Here is a 20404-nt window from a genome sequence, read left to right on the forward strand (position 1 = left end):
AAGTTAAAATAATCTAGTTGCCGTGCCTTTAAACAATTGGGAAAAATGACTTGTGTCGTGCACAAAGTAGTTGTCCTAACCGACTTGCAAAAACTATAGTTTGTTAACAAGACATTTGTGGAGTGGTTGAAAAACGAGTTTTAATGACTCCAACCTAAGTGTATGTAAACTTCCGACTTCAACTGTATATAATAATTGTATAAACTAAGTGTGTCCAGTACATATAGAGTGAGTGATGTGTGTGTGTGTATATTGCTGTATAGATAGATATATATTGAGGTAAATATTTGTGTGTCCAGTACATGGAGAGTGATGATGAGCATGATGAGCTGTTGGAGACAGATGAGGAGGTACACAACGGCAGGGTCACTCTTCTCAACGGGAACGGACCTCCGTACTTCCATAGCTACCTCTACATGAAGGGTGAGTACATACACAAACACACAAACACATACACACACACAAACACACACACACACACACACATACACAGTACTTACACACAGGCCATGTTTCTCTCCCATCCCTTTAACTGGTCGTAGTGGCGTAGTGAACCTGTATGAGACTGTGTGTGTATTCTCTCTCTCTCCTCTCTCTCTCTCTCTCTCTCTCTCTCTCTCCTAGCTGGTCTGATGATCCCATGGCGGAGGCGGTGGTGTGTGTTGAAGGATGAGACCTTCATGTGGTTCCGCTCCAAACAGGAGTCCCTCAAGTCTGCTGGCTCCATAAGAAGGGAGGAGGACTGTCCACTCTGTCCCGCAGGTTGGGGTGTGTGTCTGTTTGTTTAGAGTGGGATTAGAGGGGAGTGTTTGGTGTGTGAGTGTGTGTTAACCCCTACACCCTACCCCCCCCTGCAGAACTGGAAGATGCGTTGGTTTGTTCTGAGGGAACACAAACTGATGTACTTTGACAACGACAGCGAGGAGAAACTGAAGGGAACCATCGACATCCGCGCCGCCAAGTAAGACTCTAATACCCACAATGCAATGCTCCAGTCTTAAGCCCTATCCACAATGCAACTCACACCCAAAGCAAAACATATTTCCTTCCCTCTCTGTTCCTCACAGGGAGATCGTGAACAACCATGAGAAGGAGAATGCGTTGAACATCGTGACAGATGAGAGACGTACAGGTGTTTGCTGAGTCGCCAGAAGACGCCAGTATGGAGACACCAAAGTGTTTGACTTATGTATTTGGCCATGGTCTCTAATAACCAACCTTGTAGAACCATAGGTCTCAGATACACCTGTGTTTTGCTCACAGAGAAGGGAGACATGATGCTTATGAAAGGAACGATAATATCAATTTTCATCTAAATTGTTCTCTCTCTTCCCCCCTCTCTCTCTCCCCTCGCTCTCTCTCTCCCCTCTCTCCCTCTCTCATTTTCCAACCTCCTCTCTCTCTCTCCCCCTCCTCTCACTGTCTCTCCTCATCTCCCCCCCCCCCCCCCCCCCCCCCCCCCCCCCCCTCTCTCTCTCCCACCCCCTCTCTTTCTCTCTAGTGCGTGGTATAAAGTCCTCAGTAAGGTTCATGTGTATACTCCGAGCAGCTGATGGACATGTCTCATGAACAGGCCAACCCCAAGAACGCTGTGGTCAGTCTCTACACAGCTTCTAACCATGTATACACATGTTATAATGACCCACACATCTTATACACACACTTTACCATGATAATAGAGTATGTCATCTCATGTCATGTTATAGGGGACTCTGGACGTGGGGCTGATCGACTCAGTCTGTGCCTCTGACAACCCTGACAGGTATGAACTAGCTACTGTGGTTGACCTGGTTTGGGATTATAAATTAGATGTGTGTTATGTATCGGTATCTAACCTGTGTGTGTGTGTGTGTGTCCAGGCCCAACTCATTTGTGATCATCACAGCGAACCGTGTGATCCACTGTAACACTGACACTCCAGAGGAGATGCATCACTGGATCAGCCTGCTGCAGAAACCTAAAGGAGACGCCAAGATAGACGGACAGGAGTTCCTGGTTAGGGGTGGGTAACACACCCACACAAACACACACACACTCATACACATACTGACTGAGTTGGAACATAGGTCTGCTGTGCACCATGAGATTGTGTTAGTCTTCAGGTCTCAGACAATGTTACTCATTACACACCCACATTTAGCAGACGCTCTTATCCAGAGCGACTTACAGGAGCAATTAGGGTTAAGTGCCTTGCTCAAGGGCACATCGACAGATTTTTCACCTAGTTGGCTCGGGGATTAGAACCAGCGACCTTTCGGTTACTGGCACAACGCTCTTAACCACTAAGCTACCTGCCGCCACACAGCACTGATACACAACTCACCACACAGTTCTTGTGTGATGGCCCACAAGTGATACCTTCTCTCTCGCTCTCTCTCTCTCTCTCTCTCTCTCTCTCTCTCTCTCTGTCTCTCTCTCTCTCTCTCTCTCCTCTCTCCCTCTCTCTCGCTGTCTCTCTCCCCTATCTCCCTCTCTCTCTCTCTCTCTCTCTGTATCACTATCCTCTCTCTCTTTCTCTCTCTCTCTCCATCCCCTAGGTTGGCTCCAGAAGGAGATGAAGACAGGAACTAAGAGTAATGTTCTGAAGCTGAAGAAACGCTGGTTCGTGTTAACCCATAACTCCCTGGATTACTACAAGAGCTCTGAGCGAAACTCCTCCAAGATGGGAACCCTCGTCCTCAACTCCCTGTGCTCTGTCTTTCAACCTGAGGAACGAGTGCACAGAGAGACAGGTGAGAGGGAAGGAGTGAAAGGAGAGGACGAAAGGGAGGAGGGAGTCAGAGGGAAGAAATGGAGGGTGTAGGGGATCGGGGGTAGGGTCTATACTGATGCCCTTGTTGTCTTTGTAGGGTACTGGAACATCGTAGTGCACGGACGGAAGCACTCGTATCGCCTCTACACCAAGATGCTGAATGAAGCTCTGAGATGGATAGCAGCCATACAGGCAGTGATAGACAGCAAGACACCTATAGAAACACCTACAGTACAGCTCATCAGAGATATCAAGGACAACAGTCTTAACCCTGAGGCGGTGGAGCAGACCTACAGGAGGAATCCCATCCTCAGATACACTCAGCACCCTCTACACTCCCCCCTACTGCCACTGCCCTACGGAGAAGTCAGTAAGTAGAGTGGACCATCACAATACAGCCTGCATCATACACATGGTACTGTCCCTTCCTGGTAATCCTCCTTGTACTGTCACTTCCTGGTAATTCTCCTTGTACTGTCACTTCCTGGTAATTCTCCTTGTACTGTCACTGACATGAACATGAAGGAATTTGATGATAACTTTTCTTTCTTTCTCTCCTCCCTGCCTCCACCTCTCCCTCCTTTCCTCTCCCCCTCTCCCCTCTACCCCCCCCCCCCATCCCTTCCTCTCCTCCCCCCTCCTCCCTCCTTTCCTCTCCCCTACAGTCCAGAGACAGCAGGGCTATGCCAGTCTTCAGGATGAAGCTATCCGAGTGTTTAACTCTCTTCAGGAGATGGAGACTCTGGCAGACCCTGTTCCTATCATAAGGGGGGTACTACAGACCTGTCAGGACCTGAGACCGCTCCGAGATGAGGTACACACACATGGGCACACACATATGGGCACATACACTCTTAGAAAAAAAGGTGCTATTTAGAACCTAAATGTGTTCTTCGGCTGTCCCCACAGGAGAACCCTTTGAAGAACCCTTTTTGGTTCCAGGTAGAACCCTTTTGGTTCAAGGTAGTACCCTTTTCAGTTCCATGTACAATCCTTTCCACATAGGGTTCTACATGGAACCCAAAATGGTTCTACCTGGAAGCAAAAAGGGTTCTCCTATGGGGACAGCTGAAGAACCCTTTTGGAACCCTTTTTTCTAAGAGTGTATGCGGGTGCACATACACACACACACACACACACACACACACACATACACAGGCGCATACACATACAAACATACACACACTCCTACTCACTCACTGTCTTTCCGCTCTCTCCAGGTATACTGTCAGGTGATCAAGCAGACCAATCACGTGCCTCAGCCCAATCAGCCCAATCAGCGGGCTCATTGGCACCTCCTCACCTGTATGAGCTGCACCTTCCTCCCAAGCCGGACCATCCTCAGATACCTGCGCTTCCACCTCAAAAGGTGTGTGTGCGTGTGTGTGCATGTGTGTGTGTGTATTCCCAAGAGGTGAGTGTGTGTCCCAGGTACAGAGATGTTTATTAGTGTGTGTGTGTGTGTGTATCTTATGTGTGTGTATCATGACTGTCTGTGTGTGTGTTCTCCCAGGGTGCGAGAGCATTTCCCCAACACAGAGATTGAGCGTTATTCTGCTTTTATCAATGAGTCTCTGAAGAAGACCAAGACCAGGGACTTTATTCCGTCTCAGGAGGAAATCATAGCCCTACTGGTGAGGCAGGAGATGACAACTACAGTCTACTGCCATGGAGGAGGCTCCTGCAAGATCTCCATCAATTCACACACCACCGCCGGAGAGGTACACACACACACACACACACACACACAGTGCCCGAGAACATTAAGAACACCTGCTCTTTCCATTACATAACCTGACCAGGTGAATCCAGGTGAAAGCTATGGTCCCTTATTGATGTCTCTTGTTAAATCCACTTCAATCAGTGTAGATGAAGGGGAGGAGACAGGTTAAAGAAGGATTTTTAAGCCTTGACACAATTGAGACATGGTGCCATTCAGGGGGTGAATGGGCAAGACAAAAGATTTACGTTTCCTGTGTGTATCTAGAATGGTCCACCAACCTAAGGACATCCAGCCAATTTGACACAACTGTGGGAAGCATTGGTGTCAAGATGGGCCAGCATCCCTGTGGAACGCTTTCGACACCTTCTAGAGTCCATGCCCCGATGAATTGAGGCTGTTCTAAGGGCAACTCAATATTAGGAAGGTGTTCCTAATGTTTGGTATACTCAGTGTATACACATGCACACATACACGTCTCTGTAACATCTCTCCTTTGTGTGTGTGTGTGTATATGTGCGTGCGTTCCTGTGTGTGTGTGTGTGGGTGTGTGTGTGTGTGTGTGTGTGTGTGTAGGTGGTGGAGAAGTTGATCCGCGGCCTGGCCATGGAGGACAGTAGGAATCTGTTCTCTCTGTTTGAACACAACAAGGTGATGGACCGAGCTCTGGAGAGTAGGGTCATAGTGGCTGACGTCCTCGCCAAGTTTGAGAGGTACATAACGTGTGTGTGTGTGTGTGTGTGTGTGGGAGCGTGTGTGTGAGCGTGTGTGTGAGCATGTGTATGAGCATGTGTGTGAGTGTGTGTTGCTAACCCTATATGTGTGTATTCCAGGCTGTCAGGGACTGAGGAGGAGGAGGAGGAAGGACAGTGGAGACTTTATTTTAAACTTTACTGTTTCCTCGATATGGAGAGCATGCCTAAGGAGGGGGTGGAGTTTGCCTTCATGTTTGAGCAGGTGAGTACACACACACACACACACACACACAAACAAACACACTCCTTGTCCTACTCCGTCTCAACCAATTTCAATAAATGTCTTACTCTCACGCTCCCCCTCTCTCTCCCCCCTTTCAACACTCCCTCCTCCCTCCTCCCTTCAGGCCCATGAGTCTCTGATCAGTGGTCACTTCCCGGCCCCAGAGGAAACTTTGCAGCAGCTAGCCGCTTTACGGCTGCAGTATCTCCATGGAGACGGGGCCAGCCGCGCTGGGTGGAGCCTCGGTAGTGTTTACCCAATGGGGCGCCTCCGCTCGCGCATCCTCCACTCCACCAAACAGGGAGGTGCGGCAGGAGGAGAGGGAGGTGTAGGGCAGGTGGGAAGTGTCAAAGGGGACGGGCAGGATAGAAGGAGAACCCCCAGCTTCCTGGATGGAAGTCTGAGGCGCAGCTTCAAGACGGGCTCGCTGAAGAAACAGAAGGTGGCGATGGGCACACACACCCACACACACACAATGCATTTGCATAAAAAATGCAGACACAAATGCACATGCTGACATTACTATTGCAATATTTTTCCTTGCTGTAGTTCTCAATATGTCCTAGAGATGGCGCCTCTCGCCTCTTATGAATCACACATTATCAACTATTGACTGGATCATTGCATTTCCATATCGCCTCTGTTTAGGTTTAGGATTGATTGATTTGTTGGTTAATTGATTGATTGATAACTATGATTTGAATCCTATGTAGGAGGAAGAGGGGCAGCAGGTAGAGATGTGGGTGAAGGAGGAGACATCGGCCACCAGAGCCCATGTTCTGGATAAATGGACCAAGTTACAGGGACTCCCCCAGCACCAGGCTCTGCTCAAATACATGTCCATCGTCAAAGAGTGGCCCGGATATGGCTCTACACTGTTCGACGTGGAGGTGTGTGTGCGTGTGTGTTTTGGGTGTGCGTGTTTTGGGTGTGCGTGTTTTGGGTGTGCGTGTTTTGTGTGTGCATGTTTTGTGTGTGTGTGTTTTGTGTGTGCGTGTTTTGTGTGTGTTTTGTGTTTTGCTTCTATCTCATCCTCCCCTCCCTCTCCTCCTCCTCCTCTCTTCGCCTCTCCTCCCTCTCTCTCCCCTGCAGTGTAAGGAAGGAGGTTTTCCCCATGACCTGTGGCTGGGTGTGAGTGCTGACAACCTGTCTGTGTATAAGAGAGGCGAACCCAAACCTCTGCAGACATTCCAGTACGAGCGCATCACCTTCTTTGGAGCTCCACAACCCTGCACCTACCAGATCACTGTCGACGGCAAGGATTTGTTCTTCGACACTCCATTGGTAAACACACACACACACATATTCTGAAACACACAAACACTTACTCTGAAACACACACATGCATGCATCAGACAGTCACAACATAAATAACCTCACACAATGGAAGAATAAATCACGAATATACTGCACACTGCACAGACACATACACTGATGTTCTGTCTCTCTCTCTCTCTCTCTCTCTCTCTCTCTCTCTCTCTCTCTCTCTCTCTCTCTCTCTCTCTCTCTCTCTCTCTCTCTCTCTATGCAGGTGATGGAGATTGCGAAGATCATGAAAGCCTACATCAACATGATGGTGAAGAAACGCTGCAGCATCATGTCTGTCTCCAGCGTCGCCAGCGCCTTCGTCAGGTGATCAACCAGCAGTCAATCAGAGCCCTCCATTCAACAGTACAGGCCTATCAAAGAGCGGCAGGAAGTGGATATAATCCACGGATTGGTCGGTCGGTTGGTTTGTTGGTGGAGTCAGCCGACCTTGGAGAGGGGTACACACAAAATAGAGGACAGTCAGGAACCTAAAATGGCATCAGATTTCACAAAGGGAAAAGTGGATGGAGACTGCAGCTAACTATTCTAGACTTGGGAATTGGGTGGATTGGGTTAAATATCTGTTTATTAACAATGAGCATGGAAAACAACAATTTTGGGGGAGGAGGACAACTCCAGCACCTCCCAACCCCCAGTTACCCTGCATGTCACTGTCTTACAGACAGCAGGCCCAGCAAGCACATTCTAACTCAACCTTACTTCATCTAAATATCTATTACTCCTTTTATATCAATCTCTAATCTCTCTCTCTCCTCTGTCATCCCTCTCTCTCTGTTCTCTCTGGACCAAACCCATACCAACGACAAGCACAATAGCCCAGTCAAGCCATACCACCTGCAAAGCCCCGTCGCCCCCTTCTCAACCCCGATAACACACCCCCAGTGCCAGTCTCAGTCCCAGTCCCAGTCCCAGTCCCAGTCCCAGTCCCAGTCCCAACACACTGCCAACTAGGAGAGATCAAATGAAGCCTATTACTAGTTCTGTCTTCCTTCCTCTGTCTCTAACCCTCTCTCCCCCATTTGATGAAACTCTCTCTTTTTCTCTGTCTGTGTGTCCCCCATTTCGCCTGCTTTACTCTCTTTACAGTTACGTGTTAATTTATTCTCTCTTGCTTGCTTCCTTTCCTCTCTCTTTCTCTCACTCACTCTCTCGTTCATCTGCTGTTGTCCGTGGTGACTGAGTTAAAGGACTCACTGTGTTTTGTGTTTTCCTCTCGGGTCAAATGGAAAGTCTGGTCCCTTCTTCATCAGAATGCGCAGTACTTCCTGTGTCAAAGGAAGTGACATCACATATGGCCAAAGGAAGTGACCTCATAGTAGATATCTATGGAGCTGTGTGATATGACTTCATACAAACCCCCTCAGAGAACCAGGGCTGGAGGCCCATCCAGGGCCCTCTCCCCGGGATCATCCCGACTCAGAGGCTCTTTCCAGGGGTAGCTGTCTGGCTTGGTCTGGGGGGGAAGCTCTGTGGGTGTGGAAAGGTCTGGAGGAGCGAATGATGCTAAGAGTGACAAATGTCAACTACAAGATCAACCAAGGGAGATTGAGACGGAACCTTCTCCTATAATATATCTACATACTATGAACATCACATATATTATATATTCATGTCTAACCTACACATACACACATATACACTAATCAAACACTTACCGTTTTTGTATATCGCACCCATTGGAACCCTACATAGATTTTTTTGGTCACTGTACTGTATGTATATAAATACCATTATAAATGCCATTTGATGAATTTATTGTATGTGTAAATTAAATGCGAATGAACAGAGATATTCACTGCTGTATGTCTAATATGCCAACGCACCCTTATTCACTAGCAGTGCCATCTGACTAAATCACAGAGATATAGGGGGGTTTCACTTATTGATGTAGAATGGGTAGAGTCAGTCGCGGCGGCCATATTGGTAGGGCAGTTTGGGATGGTTGCCTACATGCGTTTCTCTGTGCTCTAGTGAAATGTAGCCTTCGTATCATCCTTCTGGCTCACGTTTCCATATCCGTGGGTACTTTTTTTTTTTTAAACAAGAGGAATCTACAATGATGTCTTCTCTACCCATTCTGTTTCTATGCTATGTGATCGTTCTCCAGTTCATGTGTGAATAGAAGCTGTTTTGAGTCATGTGACTAGTGTACTGTAAGTTCCCAGTGTCTCCCCTCCTGTAGTGCTGTGTTTGGAATGCTACCGTGAGCGTGTGTATCTGTGTCATAATGCAAGTGACTAACTAACTACCCCACCGGGGGAAGAAGGGAACTATAAAAAGAAATAAGAAGATATAAAGAAAGTGTGTTGTTGAGAAATAAGAGTATTATGTATATGGCTAACCTTTATAAGAGAATGGTGTTGTGATTGTGATTTTAAATGGGGAAGGGTTTGGGAATGGAGGAAGGGAGGGAGAGGGTGGAGGATGGGGTATTTATTTGTTATAATTATTGCAGAGGGAGGGAGGGGATAGTGTTACAGTATGGAATTCTGTGAAAGAAGAGAAGATCACATATTGAGGAGGTATGCATCTAGGAATTAGGAATGGTTGGAATATGAGAATTCTGGGAACATGGGAATTTTGTTTGGGATTTCGTCACTGCTTGTGGGCCACAGCCCCCTGGAGGACCAGTCTATAGAATCAGAATTACTGGAAAGGACATTCCAATTCAGAACAACATTCCATCCTGTGTTCCAGTGGACCATTTGGAATGACCGAAAAATCCAGTGAAATTCAGGACTGTGCCCTATCTAGGTATTCCATTTCTATGGCCCTGCCTCTCACACTGCTAGTACACAGAGTAAGATGAAGTTGCCTCTTGACACTGATCTAAAGAAGTGGAGGCTGCTGAGGGGAGGAAGGCTCATAATAATGGCTGGAACTGAACCAATGGAATGGTATCAAACACATGGCAACCATGTGTTTGATGTATTTGATAACATTCCACTGATTTTGATCCAGACATTACCACAAGCCCGTTTCCCACCCAAATGGGAAGGGTAAACTGATCCTAGATCTGTGTCTATGAGCAACCTCTATACCAGGGTCATTTTCCAGCCGCAGGCGGCCAGAGCAGGACCTGACTGTAATCTGTTATGGTTCATATTCATTATTATCATTATATATTGAAACATTGTGATTGTTTTGAGAGAGAAAAAAGAGAAAGAGAGAGAAAATTGTTGTTGTTCTTTTTTTATTTGTAACTGGCTTTACAAAATTATGCTTTAATAAATTATCGGAAATTGTCCAGTCTTCTCTTCTGTACACGCACGCACACAGCTGACGTGATTGTTCTATTCCAGCTAGGGTGACCACACAATGGTCCATATTTAAAATACACAAATGCGGGACAACGGAATGTTTTTGCGGGCCAGTGTAGCCTACATGAATACATGTTTTTGGCAAACAGGCTGAAATGTCAATTATCATCAAATGAATAGGAAGTCTGACCGAAATACGCAACAAATCTACCTTTTTTGGTAAATGAGTAGTGTTTGTTGATAAAATGCGGGGCACCGGACAAATGGCCAACATTCGGGACTGTCCCGCAATCCGGGACATTTGGTCACCCTAATTCCAGCTCTCATTGGTTGGGCGCGCGCAGGGAGGAAGGAGGACAGACCTTTTTGCCTTATCTCAACATCACTTCAAGGGTTTCTTTTCTTAAAACGGATTGGCCAATTTCTCCGTGTTGTTACTTAAATAAAACAACTTTTCCAACTCAAGATTAGCGCCATACACGAAGGAATATTTTACTGTCACAGTTTGGATTTGAAAGTTTCAATAAATGATGGATTTGAGGAGTTTAGTAGGCCTACCTGCTGTTCTGCTACTCTTCGGTGTGGTCACTGTGTTCGCGCAAACTGCCGAACCCAGCGTAGGTGAGTCAGTGGCACTTCTTTTGTTGTTTTTCTTAACCATTGATTTATTGTCGCTTATAAATTATTTTGATCTATATGACAAAAAAATATTATAGATCATACTGTTGGCTATAGTTAGTCTATGACATTAATCACCGAAAATACAGCTGGTAGTGGAGTTCTCTCAAACCAGAAATTCCCCGATTTCACGTTGTAGCCTATTTCACAGTGAATTTGCCTTTAGGTAAAACACAAAATGACTTAATGCTTGTTTTCAATTCCTTTATAATGATGTAATTTAGACTGTCATCAGCCTTATAAAATTTAGATTATTATATTCAGACAATGGCTCTTTAATTTCAAGTGTCTTGGTAGATTGGTAAAATATTTGGCCTATTCACTGTCAGGGAGTTGTTAAACGCTTGTGTAACTGAAACCTCTTAGCAGGAACAATGGATTGTTTTCAGTTCCTTCTCAGACACATTTCAGTAGTTAGAATCATGACTGGCTGGCCCATTTAACTGTTAAGTGTTTGGGTGAAACTAGTTAAAGTGCCAAAAGAGACACCTGTTCTCCATCTTGGAAGATTCCTTTTTGAATTTTTGCCCCATAGAGACCAGACTACCAGACTACCAGGCTTCCGTTTCTTATCTGGAGCCATAGATTTAACTACCAGAATGTACACAAACGATTCTGTAGAATCATACAGTCAAAAGACAAATGGAAATATCTGCAGTAGGCTAGGTCTTGCTGCAAGTGAGAAGGCTTTATTACTGCCTCTAACTGCAGTTATTTCGTATGTTATTAACTACTGATCTAATGTTTTTTTCCCCTCGATCAACCTGTTTTCTCTCCCTCCCTCTCGCTCTCCCGCCTCCCTCTCCCAGTGTGTGAGACTAAGAATGGAACAAGCTGTGAGGAATGTCTGACAAATGTGACGGTGAGTCTGGGATTAGTCTGGCACCCGAGTCAGGAACACTTTCGTTTTCCTGGTCCTGATTCCCTCACTACACCGCCTGCTCATGGGTCTAACAGGGTCACAGATGTTTTCTGGTCCTGATTCCCTCACTACACCTCCTGGTCATGGGTCTAACAGGGTCACATATGTTTTCTGGTCCTGATTCCCTCACTACACCTCCTGGTCATGGGTCTAACAGGGTCACATATGTTTTCTGTTGCACATGAATCAGCATATCAGCTCCACCCTCCACACCTATCAGACAGGTTGGGGGACTAACTGAACACTCACCTCTGTCTCTCTGCCCTCATTTCTCTCTCTGCATCCCTCCATCCTTGGCATTGTGAACTCTAACCCTGCCAATCCTGAAATCCCTACCAATTCATAGTCCATGAATACTGGCGTTATGTTGACCTGTGTGTGTGTTACAGTGCCTGTGGTGTCAGAAGACTAAGATGTGTATCACGTACCCAGTGAGGACCATCCTACCCCCCCACGCCCTCTGCCCCCTCAACGATGCACGCTGGGGACGCTGCTGGGGTAAGAAAACAAACACACACACACACACACCTCTGCTGGAGTAAGAACTAATGTCCTGTGTGTGTGTGTGTCAGTGAACTTCCAGTCATTGATCATCGCCATGGCGGTGGTGGGTGGAGTCATTATCATCGCCTTCCTGGTCTGCCTCTTCTGCTGCAAGTGTGAACGCATCGGGTATAGTGTACACACACACACACACACACACACACACACACACACTGTTGATTTGTGTAATCTGTTTCCAAAACAGTTTGGGATGAGGGGATGATGTTTTTTTGTTTTTTTATCGTTGACTGTGTGAGTGTATTTATATAATGGTATGTGTATTCATATACAGTTTCGGCCAAAGTAATTGGCACCCTTACACTTTTCTTAAATAAGTCACTATTTCTTATTTGTTTATTCAGATCCCTGTTGTTGCCAAAGCAGCAGCTACTCTTCCTGGGGTCCACAAAAAAACACAAAACATGACAAGTAACGAAACACTGATAGACAAGAACAGTCACACAAATTTAAAATACAACAATATACAAACAATACAACAACAAAATGATAAACAATACAACAACAAAAATAATGTGTTAGTGTGTCTGTGTGTGCATGTGTTTGTGTGTGTTTCCCCTTTCTTCTAAAATAGGTTGAAATAAAAAATATATATACTTTTGGTCTCCACACCTTGTTATTAGATTTTCGACATTGCAGAATACATTTTATTTTTGGAAACTTAAGTTGACAATTTTAATTTAGAAAAGACAAATGGCATGGACAAAATGATTGGCACTCCGGAGCTTATACTTGGTTGCACAGCCTTTGGCCAAGGTAACTGCAGACAAACGCATCTTGTAGCCATCAATGATGTAGCCCACTTTTCAGCAGCAAACTGCTCTAATTCTTCAAGGTTTGAGGGGTGCCCTCCTCAACTGCTGTTTTCAGATCTCTCCATAGGTTTAGGATGTGATTCAAATCTGGACTCCTGGCTGGCCACTCCAGAACAGTCCAGCATCTCTTCTTGAACCATTCCTGGGTGTTTTTTCATGTTTGGGGTCGTTGTCTTGCTGGAAGACCCACAGCATTCAATGGAGACCCAGTTTTTGGACACTGGGTTGAACATTGGACAACAAAACAACTAATAATATGCTGATTTCATGATGCCTTGCACACGTTCAATCAAACATGGGGAGGTTCAATAATGCTGTGGGGTCGCTTTGCTGCCTCTGGTACTGGGGGTCTTGAACGTGTGCAAGACATCATGAAATCAGCAGATTATCAAGGTGTTTTGGAGTGCAATGTTCAACCCAGTATCCAAAAACTGTGTCTCTGTTAAAGGTTGTGGGTCTTCCAGCAGGTCAACAACCCCAAACATGCTTCAAAAGCACCTTGGAATGGTTTAAGAAGAAACGCTGGACTGTTCTGGAGTGGTCAGACAAGAGTCCAGAACTGAATCACATCTGAAACCTATGACGAGATCAGTAGTTGGAGGGCACCCTTCAAACATTGAAGTATAAAAGCAGTTTTCTGCTGAAAAGTGGGCCAAATGCCAGTCTAAAGTTGAAGCAAGCTCATTGATGGCTACAAGAAGCGTTTGTCTGCAGTTATCTTGGCCAAAGGCTGTGCAACCAAGTACTAGCTCCAGGGTGGCCATTTTGTCCATGCCTTTTGTCTTTATTTTCTCTATTAAATTGCTCAACTTTAGATTACAAAAATAAAATAGCCTCTGCAATGTTGAAAATCAATTTAATTTATTTGAAAAGAAATAGGAAATTATTTAAGAAAGGTGCAAGGGTGCCAATATATTTGGCCTCAACTGTATAGTGTGTGTGTTTGATTTGGCGTGGTCAAGTAAAGTGTGTAATTCACACACACACACTGACCTACCCTCATGGACTGACCTCCAGACACATGTATAAGTACTAATCCGCCCTAACCTGTGTGTGTGTCAGGTCTACGAGGTTCGATGCCAAGATGGATAGACGGGCCAATAAGACGAAGGGAAAACAGGAAGAGAGGTAAGACGTCACCATGGCACACGAACATCTGTGTATTTGTCTATGTATGTGAAGCAATTTGCAACTATAGAAAGTGTCAGTATTTACATGGCTTTGTGTTGTGTGTGTTGTGGTCAGCTGGCCTACTACAAATCCCACAGGGATATATGGTGAACATTGCTCATTCAAGCCCTGTGTGTGCTGTATTTGACCTTACACTCAGAATTAGAGGCAACATATCCTTTTAATACCTGAAAAAATATTGTGTGTGTTTCATTCCTCAGTGTGTCTATCTGACAATGTGACCGTGTTTGCGATCAGAACAAGGCCCCAGGTTTCTTTTGTTAGTTTCATATCAGTTACAGCCAGAGCGACACAAAAGCATTACTGGAACAAACCTTTACATACGTCACAACCAAAGCTAACCGCCCAAACCGGTTTGTGCTCTACTCATGACTTCTTACCTACCTGGCTGGTCTGAAAGGTTGTGCAGTCCTCTAAAAATACTATGTGTGCTTACATGTGTGTGCGTCTAACCAGCTGGTTGTCTTTGTGTTAACAGGAAGGCAGAGATGAAGATGAGGCATGAGGAAATCCGAACGAAATATGGTACGACTTGAGACACGCACACAAACACACACACACACACACACACCACTCCTGTCATGTTTCCTCATTCCTGTCTGTGGAAAACCACCATCACTACCCTGATGGAATTTGATGTTATGAAAGATGATATCTAATTCTTTCTCTCCTTCTCTCCCTCTTTCCCTCCCTCTATCTCTGCCCCTCTCTCTCTCTCTCTCTCTCCTTCCAGGTCTCAGTGGGTCCAACCCATACTCCAAATTCTCCTGAGCTGCCTGCCTTCTCCTCACCTCTGACCTTTCAACCAACCCAACCCTTCTTCCCCTAAGGAATGTTGACATTGGTGACTGTTCTATGCTCAGCTTACCCTCCCCTAAACCATTAATCATAAAAATCTTAAAGATGCGTTATAAAGGTTTTGTATAATTTCAGACAATAGCTTTGAAAGTAGCGCTCACAAACCAAAATGGGTCCCCATAAATTGTGCACAATTGTGTACAACGTAATCTATTTCGTATGATATGTTGCATCCTGCAAAAATAGTAATAATAATAATAATGTACCTTATTTATACCATCTACCTTCTGTGACTACCACTGTATTAAAAACTCATATGATGATGGTGCTTAAGGGTTACTACTTGGTTATAGGATATCTTGCCTATGCTCTACTTGATTGAGAAGATGCACTCCAGAAAAGTTGACCATATCTATGTATTTTTATCTGTGTACTCCATCAAACAAACTTTTTTATAGATGTATTGTGATTCTAATTTAAACCAGAATTGTACTTAATGATGCACTTTGCAGAAATTGCTCTGCCATTTCCAGTTAACTTAATTTCAGTTTATGTGACAAAACAAGCAAGTATAGTTTAGAGAATCATTGTACCATCTAAACCGCTGTAAAATATATTTTCCATACGGTAAGCATAGAAATAACGCACATACAACAGATCTACCGCTTCTTAGACTTGCTTTCAAAGAGAATGACAGATCTATAACTCACATTTCTATGTGAATTTGGTCAGGTCGCCCCAAAAGTTACATATTGCAGCTTTAAATAGGAGGCTATTCAGAAGAGTTGAATGCTCAGAATTGCAGATAGAAATGTAGGCTACCATATAGAATGTACACACCTTGTAAAATGAGACATAAAGAATGTCAGATCTAAGCAATATATTTCTACCTGTGACAGCTTTTTCATTACAGGCACCAGCTACTTCAGTTACAGAATCTAACTTGTCAGGCCAAATGAATCAACTTTTTATTGATGTCAAGTTATGTGTAATAAACTACCCTTTGTCTGTTTATTGAACAAATCTATTTTTACTCAAATATAACTTTCCACTATGTAAGACTTGTCTCTCTTTGGATCTTATCAACTCCTAGCCGCTACTATACCCTCTACCTCATATTGAGAAACGCACAACGACCATATCAGACCAGTGATCGTAACCTCAATAATAGTAGGGATGTGAATAAACAGGAATTCCTGCAGTGCTAACTCAATCCTCAAGTCTTAGATCTCGATTTACTATTTTTATCAAGGATATTTATACTCTTTATTCAAGCATTTTATATGAGCAGAGCCACAGAGCGAGATAATCTTTCTGGAATGTAACCCAGCCCTGGATCCCTACCCATTCCAATCCTTCCCTTTCTCCCTCAAGAGAGAAATGACATGTTGAGTTGGAGCGCCCCCGACTGGTAATCAAAAGCCATGTCTCTGGTAGTGGATTTCCAGTCTTGTGGGCTACCACCATAGGACAGTAGCTTAGTGTTGCCTTCCTCAAAACCATGGGCTTATTCATTTCGCCAATTCTGCTTTAAAGGAAGCAAACGGAACAAAACGGGAAGGACCATAGAGAATGATAAGGGGCTCTAGTGGCCAAAAAGCCATATTAGCATTGGCAGCGCCATTGAGGGCTTCCACCATTTTAAAGTAGTCAACTGGGTGGGACTTCATTGGCTGATCCCTCCTGGTGACCCTGTTGGAGTCATGTCCAACCAGGTCATCAGGGGGATCAGCCAATTGTGAAGAAGAAAATTGAATTCTTCAAAATGGAGATAGCCTCAATGGCGTTGCCCATGCTGTCACAGACGCTACAATGACACAGATACAAAGATGAGTTCTCTATCTATTTCTATGGGAGGGACCTATTCCCCCCCCCCCTGCTCTCAGTTTTCTTCCATTTGGTTCTTAAACAGTAAATGTACTACGTAATGAATACACACCATTTCTCTTTCCATTATGATGAACATGGAAGATTTGGCTTGATATCAATTGTATTTTACAACATTATTCTGGTACTCCCTGTACACAGCCATGTTATGTTTACTCATTATTGTTATTCATTATTCACTGTGTATTTATTCCTTGTGTCAATATTAAAATGTTGTATCTTTATTGTTGGAAAAGGACCCGTAAGTAAGCATTTCATGGTAGTCTATACCTGTTTTTTACTAAGCATGTGACAAATACAATTTGATCTGAGTGTAATGTGTGTATTTATTTGAAATTAATCAAGGGCCAGACTCAGCCCTGTCTTTGGCGGGTTCTTAATGTCGCGTGACCGAGTATTTGGTTGAATTGCGCGTCCCCGCATCCGCGTCCCCAATAGAATATGTCATGTGATTCCGCGAAAGCCAATCAGTGTCTGCGGAACAAGAGACCAAAGCGCGTTCCCGTGTTTGCGGAGGAGAAGAGCAGATAGCTTAAAGAGGTGCAAACGAAAACACGTCCAAAATTACATTTGAACCCGCAAATCCTTTAAAGAAAACCCATCAAAATGTCGGAGGAGAAACCAAAGGTAAGGCAGGCCGTCTATTAAAATGTGATGGGTATTTAAGGCGATTAAAACAGTCTAATGCCAAATAGCGCCTGAAATATGCAATCAAAAATGGCCCGGTTTGCACGTTTGTCTGAATCGGCGCACTGTTTGTTTCGTAGCTAAATGAATGGAGTGCTGCCTCCGGATACGATATTTCTAAGTGTATTCGATATACAAGCTATTAGAGATGTTATGCGAAATATTTCGAACATAAACTAGAAATGTTGTAACATAGCTACCACTTACATTTCGAAGTTAAATTCACCGATAGCGGTTGCGGGTTTTTCTTTGTGGAAAGTAGACCACGCTAGCCAACTAGCAGCTAGTTAGCTAAACGCCGCAAGAAGAGCCGCACAAAATGTGACACAATTTGGAAGCCATATTCGAGTGATTTAGATGCATTCGTCGGCATCCACTTCTTGAAATTACTAAATTACATAATTCGTTAGTTACTGCACTGTTTATCTTCTTGGCCAGAAAAACACTATCTTCTTGGCCAGTAAACACGCATGGCGTTGGCCAGACCCCGGTAGGACCAGGTATAGCTAGGTAGTTGGTCACCCCGGTAGGACCAGGTATAGCTAGGTAGTTGGTCATAGATAGCCTGTACGAAATGGTCCCTAACCACTTACTGATACAGGAATCAGATATATATTTTTCGATTTGAGGTACTAGGACAAGCTGACCGTGGATTTTGCTATGGATAACTCTTACCTCAGTCACAGCCTTCGGTTCCACGCATTTCCCACCCCCAGACCCCGTACCACCCACAAGCGACCCTAATTAACAGGACAAGAACAGTACCTAGCTATCCCTGTCCAGACCTTACTAGAGACGTATGAGGCCTAACAGCGGTTGTACAAGTCATCAATTGTTTGTCTCTCCAAGAAAGGGAAGCATTGAAGACTGAATAACTACATTGTTCATCTTTAATTGCTGTTTGTCTCTGTTTGGTTGTGTTTCAGGAGGGCGTGAAGACTGAGAACGACCACATTAACTTAAAGGTAGCGGGTCAGGATGGCTCGGTGGTTCAATTCAAAATCAAGAGACACACACCGCTCAGCAAACTGATGAAGGCCTACTGCGAACGTCAGGTCAGCACAGCCGCCAATTGAACCACAGTCGCCAATCAGACACCTTGCCCTCCTACCTGCCTCCTCAGTGGCGAGGACTGGAGCAGGGGGCACCCTGAACATTGCTCATAGAAATATTATGAATAGAGCTGACCTGATTCCTTATACTAGAGAATATCTGTTCCATGTATTTCTAATGTGTCCTCTCTCTCCTGCAGGGTCTCTCGATAAGGCAGATCAGGTTCAGGTTTGACGGACAGCCAATCAACGAGACAGACACACCTTCACAGGTACGCTGCACAGACAACTGGCAGCTCTCTCTATTCTCTACTCACTCTATTCTCTTCTCTCTCTTACTCACTCTGAAGCATCTGACTCCATTATCCTTCTCAACTAAAGCCCACCCTGTTCCTAAACTCAAAATAAACTCTCAATGCACTTAATTACTTTCTCGCTATACTTCCCACTACATCTCCCTCTCATGGAATCCCTCTTCACTAGACCCCCCTCTCCTTCCCTCTCACACATGTTAATTCTCTCTCTCTCTCTTTAGCTGGAGATGGAGGATGAAGACACCATAGATGTTTTCCAACAGCAGACAGGCGGTCTCTGCTAAGCCCCTCCCGTTACAGTGATTGACATACCCAAACCATGCCCACTGCTCCTGTCCTCCAGTCACTCTTCGGCCTCTGTGTTCACTTGTGTTTTTTTTTGTCTGTCGCAGTTTTGTCCTGAGGGGTGGGAGTGGGGATGAATTTGCCCCTTAGACACTGATTTAAGGTCAGTTATTAGTTTACCCCATATTGGATGAGGTTACGTTTAGGAGACGGTGAGCTGATCTGTGTTAAGGGGCAACTTCTACTTTGAGGCTTCCCCATCGTCTGTGTTTCCCTGTTCTTATTTTTAAATATGTCTGGCGCGGTTTTGGATGGGGTGGGGGGGGGGGCTCCCCTCAAATGTCTGTCTTAGTCAAGATTTAACTCTTGAATGGTCTTGGACAGCTTCCGGGTCTTTCCAATGTTAAAAACGATGAGTTTTGATCTAGAAACAACCCCTACCCCTAAGCCACTTGTGTAGTGTTTTGTATTTATCCAACACCTCGAATCTACAAGAAGTGCCTAGGGGTTAGTGGGTGGCTTCTGGACCCTTCCAATGGTTTGACATGGGGGAAGCCCTGGTTTATTCGAGGGTGAAAACCAAGGGTGCATCTCGAAAGTCTTAGGTTGCCTCCAATCCTTCATTTGGCACCGATCTGAACATTCAGGCTAAGGTGGATGCCAACCATGGAATGAGCTTTCACCTGTCCAGTTCTTTAGTGTCAGTTTTACAAGAATGAAGGAAAGGAGTCTCCTTGTCACAAGGAAGCTATTTTTACTGGTGAGATGCACCCCTAGTTTTTTTTTTTTTTTAGAGGGCAGTCAAAAGGGAATATTCCCTGATACCATATATGGGATAATTTATCTTAATTTTTTCAGTGGTCAGTTCTTACAGCAACCCTGTCAGTGAATCTGTTTTTGGGTGGGGGTGTAAGTTGGGAGGGAGAAGTCATCCTTAAACACTGATACCGGGTCAGATATTTTGCATCCCCCTAATGGTTAATGTTTTGGGGGTTAAGGTTGTCTGATCCTAGATCTGTGGTTGGGGTCTACTTCTACTTGGAGGGTAAGGAGGGGGTGGTTATGGTCTTTACCCACAAGTTTTGTCATATGGTATTTGTTTGGTTTCTCTACTGATTTGTACATTGTTTGGCGTCTTTTACTACTGTAAACAATAAATATAGTTTGGTACTCAG

At 44.7% G+C, this 20404-nt stretch overlaps 2 protein-coding genes and 1 pseudogene across 3 annotated transcripts; all 3 read left to right on the forward strand.

The window, feature by feature from the left end:
* Positions 1-302: 302 nt before the first annotated feature.
* On the forward strand, positions 303-7086 carry LOC311115389 (unconventional myosin-X-like; annotated as a pseudogene). The gene is made up of 18 exons: positions 303-423; positions 625-763; positions 858-961; positions 1068-1176; positions 1502-1594; positions 1707-1762; positions 1860-2002; positions 2538-2732; positions 2850-3122; positions 3418-3566; positions 3973-4121; positions 4266-4473; positions 5049-5185; positions 5306-5429; positions 5575-5892; positions 6164-6340; positions 6543-6734; positions 6982-7086. The product of its transcript is annotated as an unconventional myosin-X-like (transcript).
* Positions 7087-10372: 3286 nt separating this feature from the next.
* Positions 10373-16215, forward strand: LOC311115422 (pituitary tumor-transforming gene 1 protein-interacting protein-like). Its single transcript, XM_084190601.1, has 7 exons — positions 10373-10660; positions 11527-11579; positions 12029-12137; positions 12212-12311; positions 14078-14143; positions 14685-14731; positions 14940-16215. The coding sequence occupies exons 1-7, from the start codon at positions 10567-10569 to the stop codon at positions 14975-14977; spliced, it is 507 nt and encodes a 168-aa protein (XP_084046727.1). The 5' UTR covers positions 10373-10566; the 3' UTR covers positions 14978-16215.
* A 1145-nt stretch (positions 16216-17360) lies between these two features.
* LOC311115427 (small ubiquitin-related modifier 3) lies at positions 17361-20404 on the forward strand. The gene is made up of 4 exons (XM_084190607.1): positions 17361-17518; positions 18505-18633; positions 18831-18902; positions 19166-20404. Exons 1-4 carry the CDS (start codon positions 17498-17500, stop codon positions 19226-19228), a joined length of 285 nt encoding a protein of 94 aa, XP_084046733.1. The 5' UTR covers positions 17361-17497; the 3' UTR covers positions 19229-20404.

Source organism: Coregonus lavaretus, assembly GCF_964263955.1.
Source record: "Coregonus lavaretus genome assembly, contig: HAP1_SCAFFOLD_123, whole genome shotgun sequence".
NCBI lineage: Eukaryota > Metazoa > Chordata > Actinopteri > Salmoniformes > Salmonidae > Coregonus > Coregonus lavaretus.